Genomic DNA, 16,324 nt, shown 5'->3' with positions numbered 1-16,324 from the left:
CCTTGGCAGCAGCTAAGAGAACCAGGGTATCTAGCCTGGGGTGGCAGGGTAGCCTAGTGGTTAGAGCGTTGGACTAGTAACCGGAAGCTGACATGGTACAAATCTGTTGCCCCTGAACAGGCAGTGAAACCCACTCCTAGGCCGTCATTGAAAATAAGAATTTGTCCTTAACTGACTTGCCTAGTTAAATAAAGGAAAAAAATATATAAAAATCCTTATTTCTTCAGCGTGCCAGTGACCATCGAAGGTGAGCATTTGCCCACTGAAGTCAGGTCAAGACCCCGGTGAGGACGACGAGCACGCGGATGAGCTTCCCAGAGAAGGTTTCTGACAGTTTGTGCAGAAATTCTTGGTTGCGCAAACCCAGTTTTATCAGCTGTCCGGGTGGCTGGTCTCAGACTATCCTACAGGTGAAGAAAGCGGCCCATTTTAGTGGCCTTTTATTGTGCGCAGCACAAGGTGCACATGTGTAATGATCATGCTGTTTAATCAGCTTCTTGATATGCCACCTGTCAAGTGGATGGATTATCTTGGCAAAGGAGAAATGCTCACTAACCGGGATATAAACAAATTTGTGCACAAAAGTTGAGAAATAAGCTTTGTGTGTATGGAACATTTCTGGGATATTTTATTTCAGCTAATGAAACAGCATACATTTACTGATAGATTAATCTATTTGCCTACATGGCTATATAGCAACAATATAATATTTTGAGTTGGCAATCTAGCTTGTATTTTGAGTCAAACCTTTTGAGTTCCCACTTCCTCAGGTGGCGAATAATAAAGCCTAAAGGCCAATATGCACAAAGATGTCAGCAAATTCTTTGAAGAGCACTCCAAAATTATAATGCAGATAGTTTTGGACCCTATTTAATCATGCATTCCCTGGATATGAGAGATGAAATAGCTTACTTTTTAAACCATAGGCTACGATCTCAGTTGTCTTAATTGGGACTGAAAAAGAGCCCTGTAAAGTAAACATTTTTATCATTGAATTTATTTTTATAGAGCAAAAAAGTAACATTTATCATGATATGACTGTCCATGTCGGTCAGATCTATAATATCATGTTTATTATGCAGGCTTCAGCGGTCACATTTGGACGTTCCTTACCCCGCTCGCTGTTCCCTGGTCTGCCTGCTCCATCTCTGCTCTCCAAGGAAATAGTGGCAATCTTCCTTTCAATTCTAAAAAAAAAAAAAAAAAGACATTAAAAGAAAATATAAAAATTTCAAATGTACTCGTGTAGAGAAGCAGCAACGTGGCTTTTCTGCTTCACCATTTACAATACCTTGAGCTGGAGCTGTCAGCAGGGTAGCCAGAGTCGTCGTCAGAGCTGGGTGCAGAGGAGTAGTGTCCTGAGCCGTTGATCTCCAGAGGGCGTTCTCTCTTCAGTACAGGAGGCTGATCCATGTCTGGCCCACAGGGGCTACAACCAGACTGCTCCGGGGAAGAAATGGCAGCAATCTCCAGAGGCTGGTTTATGTTGTTCACCTGATACGACAAACACAGAAACCATTAGGGAATCAAACATACAACTCGTGTTGAAAGATGTATAGAGTAGATATTTGGGAATCAAACAACTCCTGTAGCAAGTACCACGCTGCAATCAACTTAGCCATGGACCACATACTGATGGACAGGGAAGCAACTTGAATGTGGCTTGACTCACCATGGAGTTGATGTTGAGTGGGGATCCTGAGGGTTGGCTGGTGGAGCTGAGCCCAGGAAAGGACCTTCTCTTTGGGGAGCCGCTGGCAGGTTGAGCCCCCGCAGAGCTGCGCTTTCTCCTCCCACGCTTGCGCCCCTCTTGTGATCCATGGCCGTGGGTGTGTGTGTGCTGGGAGCCTGGCGAGTGGTGGTGGTTATTGGTGTTGTGGTTGCCGTGGTGATGTTTGCCCTGCCTGCCTGAGCCAAGGTGTAGGCGAGTCACTGCGCCCCCTGAAGAGGATGAAGATGAGGAAGAGGAGGAGGAAGAGAAGAACATGCGGCGTCTGGACTCGCTGTCCTGGGGCTCAGAGTCAGACTCACCGTGCCGCTCGGCCCAGTCCTCAGGGAGGATTCTGGGGGGGCCGTCAGCGTAGTGGAGGACCCCCCCGGTGCTGAGAGGGGGGCTGTGGCCTTGTGTTGGTCCCGTTAGAGGGGCACCGTGAGGGGGAGGGGAGGGGGCAGCACTGTCCTGGTCCTCAGAATGAGAGCCTCCGTTCATCAGCCCTGAGCTAGAGGAGTACCCTGAGGAAGAACAGAGAGCGTTAGACGCTGGTCCTTCAGGAGATGTCTGTCAACACATGCAGGTTTCAATGGATGTGGTTAAGGTACTAGTGTATTTGGGTATGCTTACCATTGGTCTGGCCCATCTGGAACACAGGACTCGGTGTGCTCCTCTACAAAAACAAACGTTCGAGTCAACCGTGTTTTATTACAGCACACGTGACCTTTATTACCCAGTCCAAAATCAAACCCTAGCTCTACATGTACCCACCAGTCTCTCAGCTCGGCTGGGCAGCACCACACTGGCCAGGGGGATGCTAACAGGGAGCTTGCTGGGGTGCACCGTGCTGAGGGGGATACTGATGGGCAGGCTGGTGATGGTGTCACCCTGGATATCACACACAGACAGAGGACAACTTAGGGAGGAACATACAGGGAGAGTAAATAGTGTTTGAGTCAGCATGGTAGGCTGTGTGTCAGGACGAAGTCAGACAGTGTGGGAACAGAGTGGACAGAGTTACCCTCTCAGCACTCCTGGGTGTGTTGTTCTGCAGACTGTCTGATGAGTTGGGAGAGAGGCAGCTCAGTTTAGCTCCTAATGGAGAAGTGACAGCAACCATATCCCTGCAGGAGCAGAAGTGTCAGAAATACAGTACTCTACAAACATGTAACAAACCTATTAGCAGAGTCCCTACAGTGGTTGTAGATATTAAACCTGACTAACCTGAGACCAGTGAAGCCCAGGCCTCTGAAGTGTGCCATACTAGAGTCCTGGTTCAGGTGTCTGCGCAGGGCGATCTTAGCTGGGGAGTAGCGGGTGTAGTCGGGGAGGGGGTGACCCAGCTGCCTGTGTCGGGCATCTGGGGTGGGGGGTACAATCTCGTGGTCGGGCGAGATAGGCAGGTAGCGGGAGAGCAGCGCTCCCTTGGTCCCCACACCACCCCTGTGGAAGCAGGGCGGGGCGATGCTGTTGATGGACAGCTCGGGGCTGAGACTGTTGAGGCCAGCAGCAGCTAGGCTGAGTTTGGGGGTGTGGTGATCCAGGGGAGGACGGGGGAGGGCCTCCAGGCCGGGGAGGCCCTTGTGGTAGAGGGAGCCCTCACGGGGACTGTAGGACTTGAGCTGGAGCAGCTCCTGTTGCCTCTGACTCTTCTCCAGTTCCACGATGCTGATCTGAGAACCAACAACAGGGGGAGTCATTGCATAAGGTAAGAAGAGGAACAAAGCTTTATGAGAACATGCCACTGCTTCACAAAAACAGTAGACGGATCATTTCAATTATTTAGTGTATGTCAGTAGAAACAGGCAGGGAAGAAAGAGGGGATTCAGGCAGGGCTATAAAAAAAAAAAAAGGTTGGAGCACCAGAAAATACAATTCTTTAAATAGATTGAGATATAGCCTATAGCTGGCCTATATGAATGTGAGCTACTTCTGAAGCACATGTTGTGCCCTACAAACTAAAAGGTAACCCTGGAAATACATCTGCTTATTATAAAAAGCAAAAAAGTTGATACAAATAACTAATTGAAATTACCATGTAATTTGTTGAATATTCAGTTATGTAAGTTGTCAGGTTGTGCTCTTAAAAAAAATATTTATAGGAAGTTCCATGTCCACAACAATGCTTAAACCACTTCAGTAGACCACTTGTTGAGTGTTAACCTTTAATTTAAGTGTGCACCATGCCCCTCTAGAGCAATAGACTATTGTTTGGTTAGCAGTGTTTGTAGCTCACATCTGTAGGGTTTGCAAAACAAATGGATGCAAATAATCATGATGTCTTGCTGCAAGGGTAGGCATAAGCTACATTGTACTTAACTTTAAATTTAGTTTTTTGAGAAACACACAGACAAGAAAGCCTTTAAAATCTACCATTAACGTCACAACACAGTGGTAGACATACTCAAACCGCACACAGACAGGCATTCCTGTGCGTTGCCTCTTCAGAAAGTTCCAGAAAACACGAATCACTGATGCATTCTGTTCATGTCTCATGATACACTTAAGCAAATTAATCTTTTGAACTGACTAGCAACAATCTGTTTTCTATGTAGCCTAGTAATGGCGCGATCACAACGCTTTCTTCTTTAAAACACGTCGCAACAGTACAGAAAAGCCTAATCACCACAATTATCTGGGAGATTTTTTTTCCTAGACGCACTCGTGCTCACAAATAAAAATTCCAGGATGCACAGTAAAATTTTAAGGAGCATAAGTGACCAAAATGCCTGCACTTTAGAGCCCTGGGAACAGGTGAGAGGTGTACCTGCAGCTCGAGGCAGTGGCGCTGTTTCTCTGAGATCTGTCTACGCAGGGCCTGCTTCTCCTTCAGCAGGCTCTCAAGACACAGAGAGCTCCAATCCAGCTTCAGCTCCTCACATCGAGACTTCAACTGAGACAAACAGACACTTCCAGTTAGTTACATGCCTCTGGTCCAACAGTGTCAAGCATGCAGATGAAATCCATTGTGAAAGCGGCCAGAGAGAAGTCAGCCAGGAATACAGTATAAGTCGCTCTGGATAAGAGCGTCTGCTAAATGACAAAAAAAGGTAGAGGTCTCACCAGGAACAGGCTGTGATCCCTCAGCTCGGCCATGTCTCTCTCCAGCTGCTTGGTCTGCTCCTTCAGTTGACGGTTGTGGGCCGAGATCTCCTTCTGGGCCTCCAATAGGTCCTCCATGGTGAGTGCCTTCACTCCCAGCTGAGTGGAACAGACAGGGTACGACTTTCAGGGATCGAGTACTCAACCACTATGAGTCTCAATATCAGCTCGTTTTATTAGACAGTCACCACTGTCTGCCTACCTCATCCAGTTTGTGGTGGAAGAGCCCTTTGATTTTCTCTTTGTGGGTCTGACACGCAGTCTGCAGATGCTCCGCCTGCCCAGAAAGCCCTCTGTGTTTGAGCTGGAGGAGAGAGGGAGACGGAAGGAGGAACACAAGCGAGGAAGCTTTACAAGTCGAGGCTAAATCAGATGCAACATTCCCAGAAGGATAGTCTCATCCAACATGACTGATAAAGAGAGGGGTGAGAGTTGCGGTGTGAGTCTGAGGGAGTGAATAATTATTACTTTTTAAAAAGGTGGCAATACCATTAGTGATTGTCAGAGTTCACAAGATGGAGTGAGTGATTTGGACATTCCATTTACCTTCTCCTGCTCCAGGACTTGCTGCAGGTTGTTGCGGTACTGAGGTGTCTTCATGTAGGCCATGAACTGGAGGTACTGGACTTTAATGTTGTCTGTGTGAGGAGAGAGCAATGGCTTATCAGGACTGCTGACTGACTGACGGATGTGATAACTAAGGGTGGGGTCAGGGTAGCGGTGCTCACCAAGAAGCTGTTGTAGGCCAGGAGGACTGGGGCCCAGCAGAAGTTGGCCAGACGCATAGTGCTGAACTTTGGGAGGTAGCTGGTAGAAGGGACTTTGAGGTGACCTATATGCATCTGTAGAAACACAGAAAGTCAGCTAAACAGACATGGACCACGATGAGTAAAGGGCTGAATAACACAAATGCACAAGGGTATATGGACACAGCCCTGAGTAAAACTGTCACCAGGTGGCTCACCCTGAGGGGGTGCTGCTGAGAGGGTCTTGGCATGCAGCAGATCCAGGGCACTCTGGCTGCTCTTGCTCTTTCGCTCAGCTGCGGCTACAGCAGCCTTCTTGGGACGCCCGCGCTTCCGAGCACTCAGCTTGCGGCCCTTGAGGAGTTTGGCACGCCGCGGTTTGGGTGGCGCCTTCACGACTGCCAATAGGCCTGGTCGCTCAACCTCCTCACAGGAATCCTAAGACATATAGAGGGAAGGGACCAGCATGAGAGAGAAAATTCTGACCTAGAGCTGCTAAAGTGATCTCATATCATAGGGTAAAGCGCAAGAATTTAGCATAGAGATGTGAAAAGACTATAAAGTCAGCTAAGTCACTTACCTTGTGCTCCTTTGCCTTGGTTGGCGTGGTGCTGTTGCTTTTACTATTCTTTTCTTGACGACGCCTAGCTGCTTCTTGCTCCTCCTAAAAACACATAGGAACATCTGTTGTTTACCATGTGAATCGTTCAGCAGGGCACAAACTAGGAGCAACAGTAATGCTGGAGGTGACCAAGATTGCCCACAGAGTAATGACAATATAAAATAGTGCAAAAGGAACAAAAAATGTTTAGCTTACCCTGAGTTTAGGATTTTTGAGACTATGAAAATAGTTTTCAAGCTGAAAAGGAAAAAGAAGGTATCAAGTATTGCACAAGGACATAGGGGAGAGTGACCTCTGCTATCTAAGCGCAGTGCCCTTGTTTGACACTGTCCATAAGCCCTCCAACACGTGGATGAGTTAATGAGGAGCTACAGAAACAATGCAGCGATGACCTCACCGTTTCCACTGTCTCCAGTGAATGGATACATTAACCTCGAAGGCTAAGCCGTTGGATCATTTAGCCATTTGATTTAGAATTTTAGGACCCCTAGTTATAATTTCGTTAACGATTCCAATTTAATTAAATATTAAAAATAAAATGGCTACTACTACTACTACAGCCCATAGAAATGCAATGAATAACTCCTTCATAAATGTCAAAAAGACAAAATAAATCATAAGGAATAAGTTTTTGAATTGTCTGTCCTATTTCTAGGACATAAGAAAGCTCAGGAAATATTTGTTTTCTGGACACATTAAACCCCTTATTTTTGTTCACAAAAATACCTCCATACTTCTATTTGTTTGTATGGGTTACCTTCAGACGAGTCCCGTGACACTTGTGGGGGTTGTAGAGCAAAAGAGTCATCTTTCCATAGAGTGGTCATATTAGTTTGTAGGCCAAACCGTTCGGACGCTAGAGACGTTTGTGAGAAGACCGATTTTCAGGATGTCTCATGGTCTGACAAACACCGCTGTAGCTCGGCCACCTTCCACCACAGATGCGGAAGGCCGACATAGGCAGATGGTGGATTGAGACGCAGCCCATGCAAAAAAACAGATATCCCCATCTTAAAACTGACGGATACGTCAATCGATTTAAGGATTAAAGACTTAGCCAGTTATTTCACTTGCACTGAGATGGTACAAACCAGTATAGACCAGTATCAAGACCAAATATAACTAAACAGAAGGACACATTTCTAGGTCAGGATTCTCCAACCCTGTTCCTGGAGAGCTTACAATCCTGTAGGTGGTCTTACTAACCTGATTCATCTTAACCAGCAACTGAACAAAAATAAAAACGTAACACGAAATGATTTTACTGAGTTACAGTTCATATAAAGCAAACCAGTCAATTTAAATAAATTCATTAAGCTCCAATTTATGGATTTCACATGAATGGGCAGGGGCGCAGCCACTGGACAGCCATAGGCCCAGCCAACCAGAAGTTTTCCCCACAAAAAGGGCTTCATTACAGACAAAAACACTATGTTACATCAGCTGTCCATGTGGCTGGTCTAACATTCAGACCACACCCCTCTTGTTACGTGCAAGTTTCAAATGAAAATCGACACGTTATTCAATCATTTAATCTGAACTGCTCACTGAACTTGATATATTTTTTAAGATTGATGTGCTTGCAAGTCACACCTCTCCCATCTCCTCATTGGTTTTTAGGAACATATACCCACATGGATGATTGAAAGATGAAGTGAGGTCCACACTCCAGCCCAGTTGGTGGTGGTAATGCACCTTAAAGTTGGTTGCCAACTGCCATATAAAGTCCACAGAAGACTGGAAAGATTACTAGAAAATAACTAGGTTTACCTTTTAATCTGTGGATTCATTGTCGGAGTAGAGGATCTTGTGCATTTCAGGTCAAATAACCCAATGTTTATACCTCCGGACAAATTATAATGAATGTTTGATGCGTTTCAACCTGTCCCCAAATTAGTTGTCTCAGAGTTCATTTTGATATTTCAACCTGCGTGTCCTGATCGCGTATGGTCTGGATGGACAGAAATCAACATTCGCACGCCCCGTTCTAGTCAGCATGTAAGACGATCCTGCAGGTGAAGAAGCCAGGTGTGGAGGTCCTGGGCTGGCGTGGTTAAACGTGGTCTGTGGTTGTGAGGCCAGTTGGACCTACTGCCAAATTATCTAAAACGACATTGGAAGCGGCTTACGGCAACAGCTCTGGTGGACATTCCTGCAGTCAGCATGTCAATTGCACGCTCTCTCAAAACTTGAGACATCTGTGGCATTGTGTTGTGACAACTGCAGTTTTGAGTGGCCTTTTATTGTCCCCCAGCACAAGCTACACCCGTGTCAGCTATTTGATATGCCACACCTGTCAGGTGGATGAATTATCTTGGCAAAGGCGAAATGTTCACTAACAGGGATGTAAACAAATTCATGGACAATTTTATAGGTTAAGCTTTTTGTGTATATGGAAAAATTTACATTTTATCTCAGCTCATAAAACCAACACTTTACATGTTGTGTTTATATTTTTTTGTTCAGTATAATTATTAGAATCAGGTGCGCTACATTAGGATTGGCAAGAAACCCTCCAGGACTATAGCTCTCCGGGAACAGGGTTGGAGTGTCCTGTTCTAGGTTCTATTGGCACAATATGCCACCACGACCAACAGGCAGAAAGTGAAGATTTCCTGCTTGCTGTCAGGCTAACTAAGTGCAAAAGTAAGCAAGCAAGTCCTGTTTTTAATGTTTCTAAACAAGTTGAAAACACTCATGGTACAACATGTAGGCTAGTAGTAATGTTGGTTGCGCCATCACCTGTCTCAGTATCACCTCTCCTCTGTCCACTGCAGGGCTATACCAGCAGATGCAGTTGTTTCCTGCAGGGATATGTCCGACTAAACATGTTCTGAGTACTGCTACCGTACGCATTGGTATTTTATATACACATGAACTGGTTGAGAGCTCTCATTCAATTCAAAGTTGCCCTACTATAAAACAGAATTTTCCCTGTTTTTCCCCATTTTTTTTAACAAGAAGAACATGTGCACCTAAGTTGGAACATGTAGGCGCACATAGAAATGTAGGAGCACAATGAAAAAATATTTGCGGTAATAAAGCTTGAATCCTTATTTTTTTTCTAGGCGCACGGGTGCTCCCAAATAAAAATTTAGGCGCATATGAGTAAAATGGTGGCACTGTAGAGCAACTGCCATTGCAACATTGTGAATGTATTGGGACGGAGGGGATGAGCGTAAAAGAGGGGAAAGCTTGACTCACTATGGTGCGGTCTATCGTATGAAGGTAGTAGGAAACTGGTTTTCCAGTCCAGGACACTGAACCCCTCAACGGAGACAACTCCACGACTCTCATTATTGTGCCAATGTCTGAAAAGGAGAAACAAAGAGCAGAAAGGCAATCCATTTAGTTCATGAAAACACACTAGAATCTTTGAGATCCATAAGAATGATATGAACATGATGAAAACCTACCACTCAAGTTTCGACTGTTGATTCTAAAATTTAGAGGCGCAAAAGGTTTTGAGGATACAATTTTCCCACCTAAAAGAGAAAAAACATGATCTTCCCATGAAGGCACTTCACAAACGGCTATTTGAGAATGCTTAAAACTAAACAATACAAACACAGATCTATAATGAGTCCCAGATTGATCTGTGTATGTGGCTGCAATAAATAATCAATGGCAGCATAGATCATGCTTTCATGTCTAGCTTTTAAAACACAAGGGTCATGTGGAGGAGAGGTCAAATGACTGAGGGTTCAGAGGTCAAGTGTGTGGTATTGACACAGCTGACATTAGCTACCTGCATGTTACCCTCTCTCTTGCTATCTCTAATGAAAGCAGCTGAATCAATAACCTATTGAAATGATCCAAGGTTCTTAATTTGCTGTACCAAAATGGCAGGGTGGGCTTGACATAGGGTAACAAAAGGGCCATTTACTACATACCTTCCTTCATGTTAGCAAAGCGCTCCTTCAGCTGGTGATCAACCTCTGGACCAAAAGCAAAGTTGTTCACAAAAATTACACTACTAGACAAACGGGGAAGAGGAGAGAAGGGAGAAGAGGAGAAAACGATTTAGAGTTGAAGCTGTGCAGACGTTTCCCTTGTGTTCAGACGTGTGTAAATACACAATGACATCTCAGTGAGAGTGGAAGCCTCCAGATTATAGAGGTACTGTACCTTGTGTTGGCTATCCTCTCCTTCCACACTTCAGACAGGAAATCCCCCCTCTCCAGCTTGAAAATAAACAGGAAAATAAGTTGCATGTCTGCAATCCAAAACCATTTGTGTATTTCTGAATGACACTTCTGTCAGATCAACTCATAATCTTACCGAGTAGTCCCCGTGTTTCTTCCCATACCACTTCATCCACCTCTTAAATTCTTTGTCCATGGACTGAAAGAAAAAGCACACAAATTACTTTTATGACAACCATCTGGAATAGATGACAAAAACCATCAAGCTCGGTGTGGGATGTTAGGAACTTACCTCTGCATAAGTGGCTGGAATGTCTGCCTTCTCCACACCAAAGTAGTGTTTACAGTTTGTTGCTGCAGCAACCTGCAGCACCACTTGTCCCACTCCTGCAATTACAGATGATTAAGATGGCAAATAATACACCGGGCTGCGAGTCACATTAAGACTGATTATCTCATTAGGAACTAAACATTGAGGTAAACACTGACCGCTGCCGAGGTCTACAAAGGTGTCGTCCTCCATCATTTCCATCTCGTTGATGATCTGGGCCACCAGGTCAAAGGATGTCTCACCGTACACCTCGGGGGAGAATGGCTCATAGTTGTTGAGCTTCTCTGGGTCCGTGACCGAGTGGTTGTACACCTGCTGCAGGATATGCCTGAGGAGCCCGTTGGACGGCCGCTTGTTCAGCTTCAGGGGCGGGGTGGTGCCTTTCCACTGACACACAGGACAGGGAGTTCAGTATGACTATATTACATAGCTAGGTTATAAACATGTCGCTGTGCACAAGTGAACTATGTTTTCCCTACGGTGACAAGATAATTAAATGTAACATTTCAGCGTTTGAACATAACGTGTTCAGAAATAAGCTTTGGACTAAACTGTAGAGACATTCCAACTCACCAGCTGGTGGATGCTGTCGATGGCTCTGTTGTATTTGTCACAAAGTCTTTGCATACTCTCGAAGCTGTAACACACAGAAAAATAAATAATGTCTATCAACATCTTATGACAAGACATGGACAAGGAAGCTAGCAGCCCATGACTTGTATTTTTGTGCTGATGTTAGTTTGGCCAGGACCGTGGATACAAGAAGGCTAATTGCATATCAGTTTGCCTCCACTCTACAAGACTCATCTCTCGGGCTGCTATCACACCAAACCAAAATATTCCTAAATGAGCATCCCTGTCATTAGCATCTGCATCCCCCCCTGGGAAGAACATGTAAAAAAAAAAGTGCTAGTCCATTCTACTCATACTCTGGATGTTACTATGGTATTGGACTGTGACTACGGGTGCTCTGGTACACTGTGCTTAAGATCAGCATCACAGTCCTTGTTCTTCATAGTCTGATGCTCAGCTCACCTCTTCGTGTCGTAGTCGATGAGGACATAGTTCTCCATAGCCAACTTAAGGTCTGGGATCTCCTCACACACCCAACTGAGAACAATGATCAATACAGGGGTTATTTCACAAAGACCTAGACCTAGTCACTCACTGCACCATGCTTTTGAGATAGTTACTTACCGAATGGTCTCAATGATTTCATGAGCAGCATCATGGTGTTTATCCTGGATATAAAGTAAACAAAAGGAGAGAAAAGATAGTGGGTTTGAATAGATCCTTTTCCAGTACATGACTCTTGGCTGCAGATGGCTTTCTTACTGCTGCCATTCAACATAGCCTAGATTTAAATTTTTATTACTTCCAAACAAAATTACTTTTTTTGGTTCTCATACGCTTAACAATTATATGATTCTTGCTTGAACGGTTGCTAAGATCATATTTGTTGACTGCCTTCATGACCTGTGACCGTCGGGGTGGCGGTAATACAGTCACCATAACAGCCCTCGTCAGTCAGAATCCAAATAGAGGAGACAAAGAATGCACACAGATATGCTAACAGCTACCAAAACGAGTTCAGCCAACTGGCTCATATAAGGCCAGCAGCACTCAATGACTTAATAATCCACACAGTGCAGACCACAGTAGTTAGTGTGATTCACTACGACTGCCAGCATAACAATTCAAGAGACCGAGTGTATCACTTACCAAGCTGACATTCTCTAAAAATGGCTGTGGTCTGGGGGAATGAGTGCATTTAAAGCTCAGTAACTTAGATGGGTTGTCAGGCCACTGCTGTACCTACAGCCATTGCAGCATGGGAGGAACTGCAGGATTCCAGTCAGACTGGTTGCCAGCAGCCTAAGATGGCCCAGTGACCTACTTTTTGCTCCAACATGGGACCTCCTGGGAGGGCCTCGGAGGGAAGGAGGTAGAAAGCCAGGCCGAGCTGCAGCAGGCTAGAGTTACAGGGCTCTGCTTTTCCTGCCCAATACCTCCACAAATTTCACCATGAAAACGCTTACAATAACATCAGGTCTGAGATTACAGGACCAGAGAGCATGCCATGAAATAAAATATATATTTAGCCACAAAGGAAGCAAAGCATTTCACAAAAGGACCAAAAGCTGCTATGAATAGCCTAGTAATAAAATAACCAATGAATACAGTGCCTTCAGAAAGTATTCACACCCCTTGACTTAGTCAACATTTTGTCTTAAAGCCAGACTTAGAGATTGGACACCACTGGCCTTACACCCCATAAAGTCAAGGTTGAATTATGTTGTTGCTTGGTTTTTGCTCTGACATGAAGGGTCAACTGTGGGACCTTATATAGACAGGTGTACCTTTCCAAATCTTGTCCACTCAATTGAATTTACCACAGGTGGACTCCAATCAAGAAGAAGTTGAAACATCAAGGACGATCAACGGAAACATAATTTTTTTATTTAACTAGGCAAGTCAGTTAAGAACAAATTCTTACTTACAATGACGGCCTAGGAACAAGGGATTAGAGGACCTTGTGTCTACTGGTCCAGCACTCAAACCACAAGGCTACCTGCCACCCCAATGCACCAGAGCTTAATTTCAAGTCTCATTGCATACTAACATAAATAAGGTAGTTTAATTTATACATTTGCAAAAAACATATCTAAAAACCTGTTTTTGCACTATCGTTATGGATTATTGTCTGTATATTGGAGGGAAATACATACAAATTAAAACATTTTTAGAAAAAGGCTGTAACGTAACAAAACGTGGAAAAAGTCAAGGGTTTATGATAATATATTTTGATACATTGAATGTAAAGATTGTGAACCCATGTTACATTCACCACCCATTTCAGGAAGTGAGGTCACTGGGTACTGCCCCTATATACAGTGCCTTCGGAAAGTATTCAGACCCCTCGACTTTCTCCACATTGTTCCAGCCTTATTCTAAAATTGTCATCCCTCTACACACACCAAAAAACAAGTTTAGAAATGTTGCTAATTTATTAAAAATACAACTGAAATATCAGATTTAAATTAGTATTCAGACCCTTTACTAAGTACTTTGAAGCATCTTTAGCAGCGATTACAGCATAGATTCTTCCAGGGTAAGACGCTACAAGCTTGGAACACCTATATTTGGGGAGTTTCTCCCATTCTTGTCTGCAGATCTTCTCAAGCCATGTCAGGTGGGATGGGGAATGTTGATGCACAGCTGTTTTCAGATCTCTCCAGAGACGTTAGAACAGGTTCAAGTTGAGGCTCAAGCTGGGCCACTCAAGAACATTCAGAGACTTGACCCGAAGCCACTCCTGCGTTGTCTTGGCTGTGTGTTTAGCGTCATTGTCCTGTTGGAAGGGGAACCGTCTCCCCCAGTCGGAGATCCTGGGCGCTCTGGAGCAGGTTTCCATCAAGGCTGGCTATACACTTTGCTCCGTTCAGCTTTCTCTCGATCCGGACTCGTCTCCCAGTTGCTGAAAAATATCCCCACAGCATGATGCTGCCACCACGCTACACTGTAGAGATGGTGCCAGGTATCCTCCAGACGTGACGCTTGGCATTCAGGCCAAAAAGTTAAATCTTGGTTTCATTAGACCAGAGAAGCTTGTTTCTCATGGTTTGAGTCTTTAGGTGGCTTTTGTCAAACTTCAAGAGGGCTGCCATGTGCCTTTTACTGAGGAGCGGTTTCCATCTGGATAGTCTACCATAAAGGCCTGATTTGGTGGAGTGCTGCAGAGATGGTTGTCCTTCTGGAAGGTTCTCCCATCTCTACAGAGAAACTCTGTCAGAGTGACCATCAGGTTCTTGGTCACCTCCCTGATCAAGGCACTTTTATTTATTTCACCTTTATTTAACCAGGTAAGCAAGTTGAGAACAAGTTCTCATTTACAATTGCGACCTGGCCAAGATGAAGCAAAGCAGTTCGACACATACAACAACACAGAGTTACACATGGAGTAAAACAAACATACAGTCAATAATACAGTAGAAAAATAAGTCTATATACAATGTGAGCAAATGAGGTGAGATAAGGGAGGTAAAGGCAAAAAAAGGCCATGGTGGCAAAGTAAATACAATATAGCAAGTAAAACACTGGAATAGTTGATTTGCAGTGGAAGAATGTGCAAAGTAGAGACAGAAATAATGGGGTGGAAAGGAGCAAAATAAATAAATACAATAGGGAAAGAGGTAGTTGTTTGGGCTAAATTCTAGATGGGCTATGTACAGGTGCAGTAATCTGTGAGCTGCTCTGACAGCTGGTGCTTAAAGCTAGTGAGGGAGATAAGTGTTTCCAGTTTCAGAGATTTTTGTAGTTCTTTCCAGTCATTGGCAGCAGAGAACTGGAAGGAGAGGCGGCCAAAGAAATAATTTGTTTTGGGGGTGATCAGACAGATATACTTGCTGGAGCGCGTGCTACAGGTGCGTGCTGCTATGGTGACCAGCGAGCTGAGATAAGGGGGACTTTACCTAGCAGTGTCTTGTAGATGACCTGGAGCCAGTGGGTTTGACGACGAGCACAAAGCGAGGGCCAGCCAACGAGAGCGTACAGATCCTAGTGGTGGGTAGTATATGGGGATTTGGTGACAAAACGGATGGCACTGGGATAAACTGCATCCAGTTTATTGAGTAGGGTATGGGAGGCAATTTTGTAACTGACATCGCAGAAGTCGAGGATCGGTAGGATGGTCAGTTTTACAAGGGTATGTTTGGCAGCATGAGTGACGGATGCTTTGTTGCGAAATAGGAAGCCAACTCTAGATTTAACTTTGGATTGGAGATGTTTGATGTGAGTTTGGAAGGTCGAGTTTACAGTCTAACCAGACACCTAGGTATTTGTAGTTGTCCACATATTCTAAGTCAGAGCCGTCCAGAGTAGTGATGTTGGACAGGCAGCGATCGGTTGAAGAGCATGGGGCTTTGGTGACATTTAGTTTTACTTGTATTCAAGTGCAATTGAGGCAACGGAAGGAGAGTTGTATGGCATTGAAGCTCACCTGGAGGGTTGTTAACTAAGGGGCACTATTTTTATTTTGGGAAAAATAACATTCCCAAAGTAAACCGCCTATTTATCAGGACCAGATGCTAGAATATGCATATAATTGACAGCTTAGGATAGAAAACGCTAAAGTTTCCAAAACTGTAAAAATATTGTCTGTGAGTATAACAAAACTGATATTGCAGGCGAAAGCCTAAGAAAAATCCAATCAGGAAGTGACTCATGTTTTGAAACCGTTGTGTTCCTATGCACCCCTATTGGTCACTGAAAGGGATATCAACCAGATTCCTTTTCCTACGTATTTCCTAAGGTGTCTACAGCATTGTGACGTAGTTTCACGCCTTTATGTTGAAGAATGAGCGTAAACGACTACATTGCGTAAGTGGCCAGCTGAGGGCTCTCAGAGTGATTCTAGCGTAAAAGACAGAGGTAGTCATTTTTCCTCTCGCTCCTACTGAATAGCCAATTGTCCCGGTTGATATATTATCGAATAGATATTTGAAAATCACCTTGAGGATTGATTATAAAAAACGATTGCTATGTTTGTCGATATTATTCACATAATTTGGATTATTTTTCCCCGGCGTTGTCGTGACAGCTATTTCCAGTGGATTTCAGAACATGACAAGCAAACGGAGGATTTTTGGGTATAAAAATAATCTTTAT

The 16,324-nt window shown here is 44.4% G+C and overlaps 1 protein-coding gene across 5 annotated transcripts in view; it reads right to left on the bottom strand.

Annotated features, from left to right (window-relative positions):
- The window catches only part of LOC135556518 (histone-lysine N-methyltransferase, H3 lysine-79 specific-like), a 42,733-nt gene that overhangs the window by 11,720 nt on the left and 14,689 nt on the right, over positions 1-16,324 (bottom strand). For 2 of the 5 annotated variants that reach the window (XM_064989792.1, XM_064989795.1), the window contains exons 2-26: positions 11,855-11,898; positions 11,693-11,767; positions 11,231-11,294; positions 10,816-11,044; positions 10,619-10,713; positions 10,463-10,525; positions 10,310-10,365; positions 10,075-10,157; positions 9,598-9,666; positions 9,386-9,492; positions 6,377-6,418; positions 6,140-6,223; positions 5,778-5,997; positions 5,542-5,655; positions 5,360-5,451; positions 5,016-5,117; positions 4,775-4,912; positions 4,479-4,604; positions 2,936-3,384; positions 2,733-2,835; positions 2,483-2,599; positions 2,342-2,384; positions 1,673-2,232; positions 1,292-1,494; positions 1,114-1,187 (exon numbers count right to left, since the gene is read on the bottom strand). In XM_064989792.1, the coding sequence (XP_064845864.1) occupies positions 1,114-1,187; positions 1,292-1,494; positions 1,673-2,232; positions 2,342-2,384; positions 2,483-2,599; positions 2,733-2,835; positions 2,936-3,384; positions 4,479-4,604; positions 4,775-4,912; positions 5,016-5,117; positions 5,360-5,451; positions 5,542-5,655; positions 5,778-5,997; positions 6,140-6,223; positions 6,377-6,418; positions 9,386-9,492; positions 9,598-9,666; positions 10,075-10,157; positions 10,310-10,365; positions 10,463-10,525; positions 10,619-10,713; positions 10,816-11,044; positions 11,231-11,294; positions 11,693-11,767; positions 11,855-11,898 (3,352 nt within the window). Of the gene's footprint in view, positions 1-1,113; positions 1,188-1,291; positions 1,495-1,672; positions 2,233-2,341; positions 2,385-2,482; positions 2,600-2,732; positions 2,836-2,935; positions 3,385-4,478; positions 4,605-4,774; positions 4,913-5,015; positions 5,118-5,359; positions 5,452-5,541; positions 5,656-5,777; positions 5,998-6,139; positions 6,224-6,376; positions 6,419-6,938; positions 7,077-9,385; positions 9,493-9,597; positions 9,667-10,074; positions 10,158-10,309; positions 10,366-10,462; positions 10,526-10,618; positions 10,714-10,815; positions 11,045-11,230; positions 11,295-11,692; positions 11,768-11,854; positions 11,899-16,324 lie in introns of those variants that run through there. The other 3 variants (XM_064989794.1, XM_064989793.1, XM_064989796.1) reach the window with 3 other exon arrangements.

Source organism: Oncorhynchus masou, chromosome 15 (genome assembly GCF_036934945.1).
Source record: "Oncorhynchus masou masou isolate Uvic2021 chromosome 15, UVic_Omas_1.1, whole genome shotgun sequence".
In the NCBI taxonomy this organism is placed as follows: Eukaryota; Metazoa; Chordata; class Actinopteri; order Salmoniformes; family Salmonidae; genus Oncorhynchus; species Oncorhynchus masou.
The sequence above is the reverse complement of the archived record's forward strand: the minus strand, read 5'-3'. Positions and strand labels throughout refer to the sequence as shown.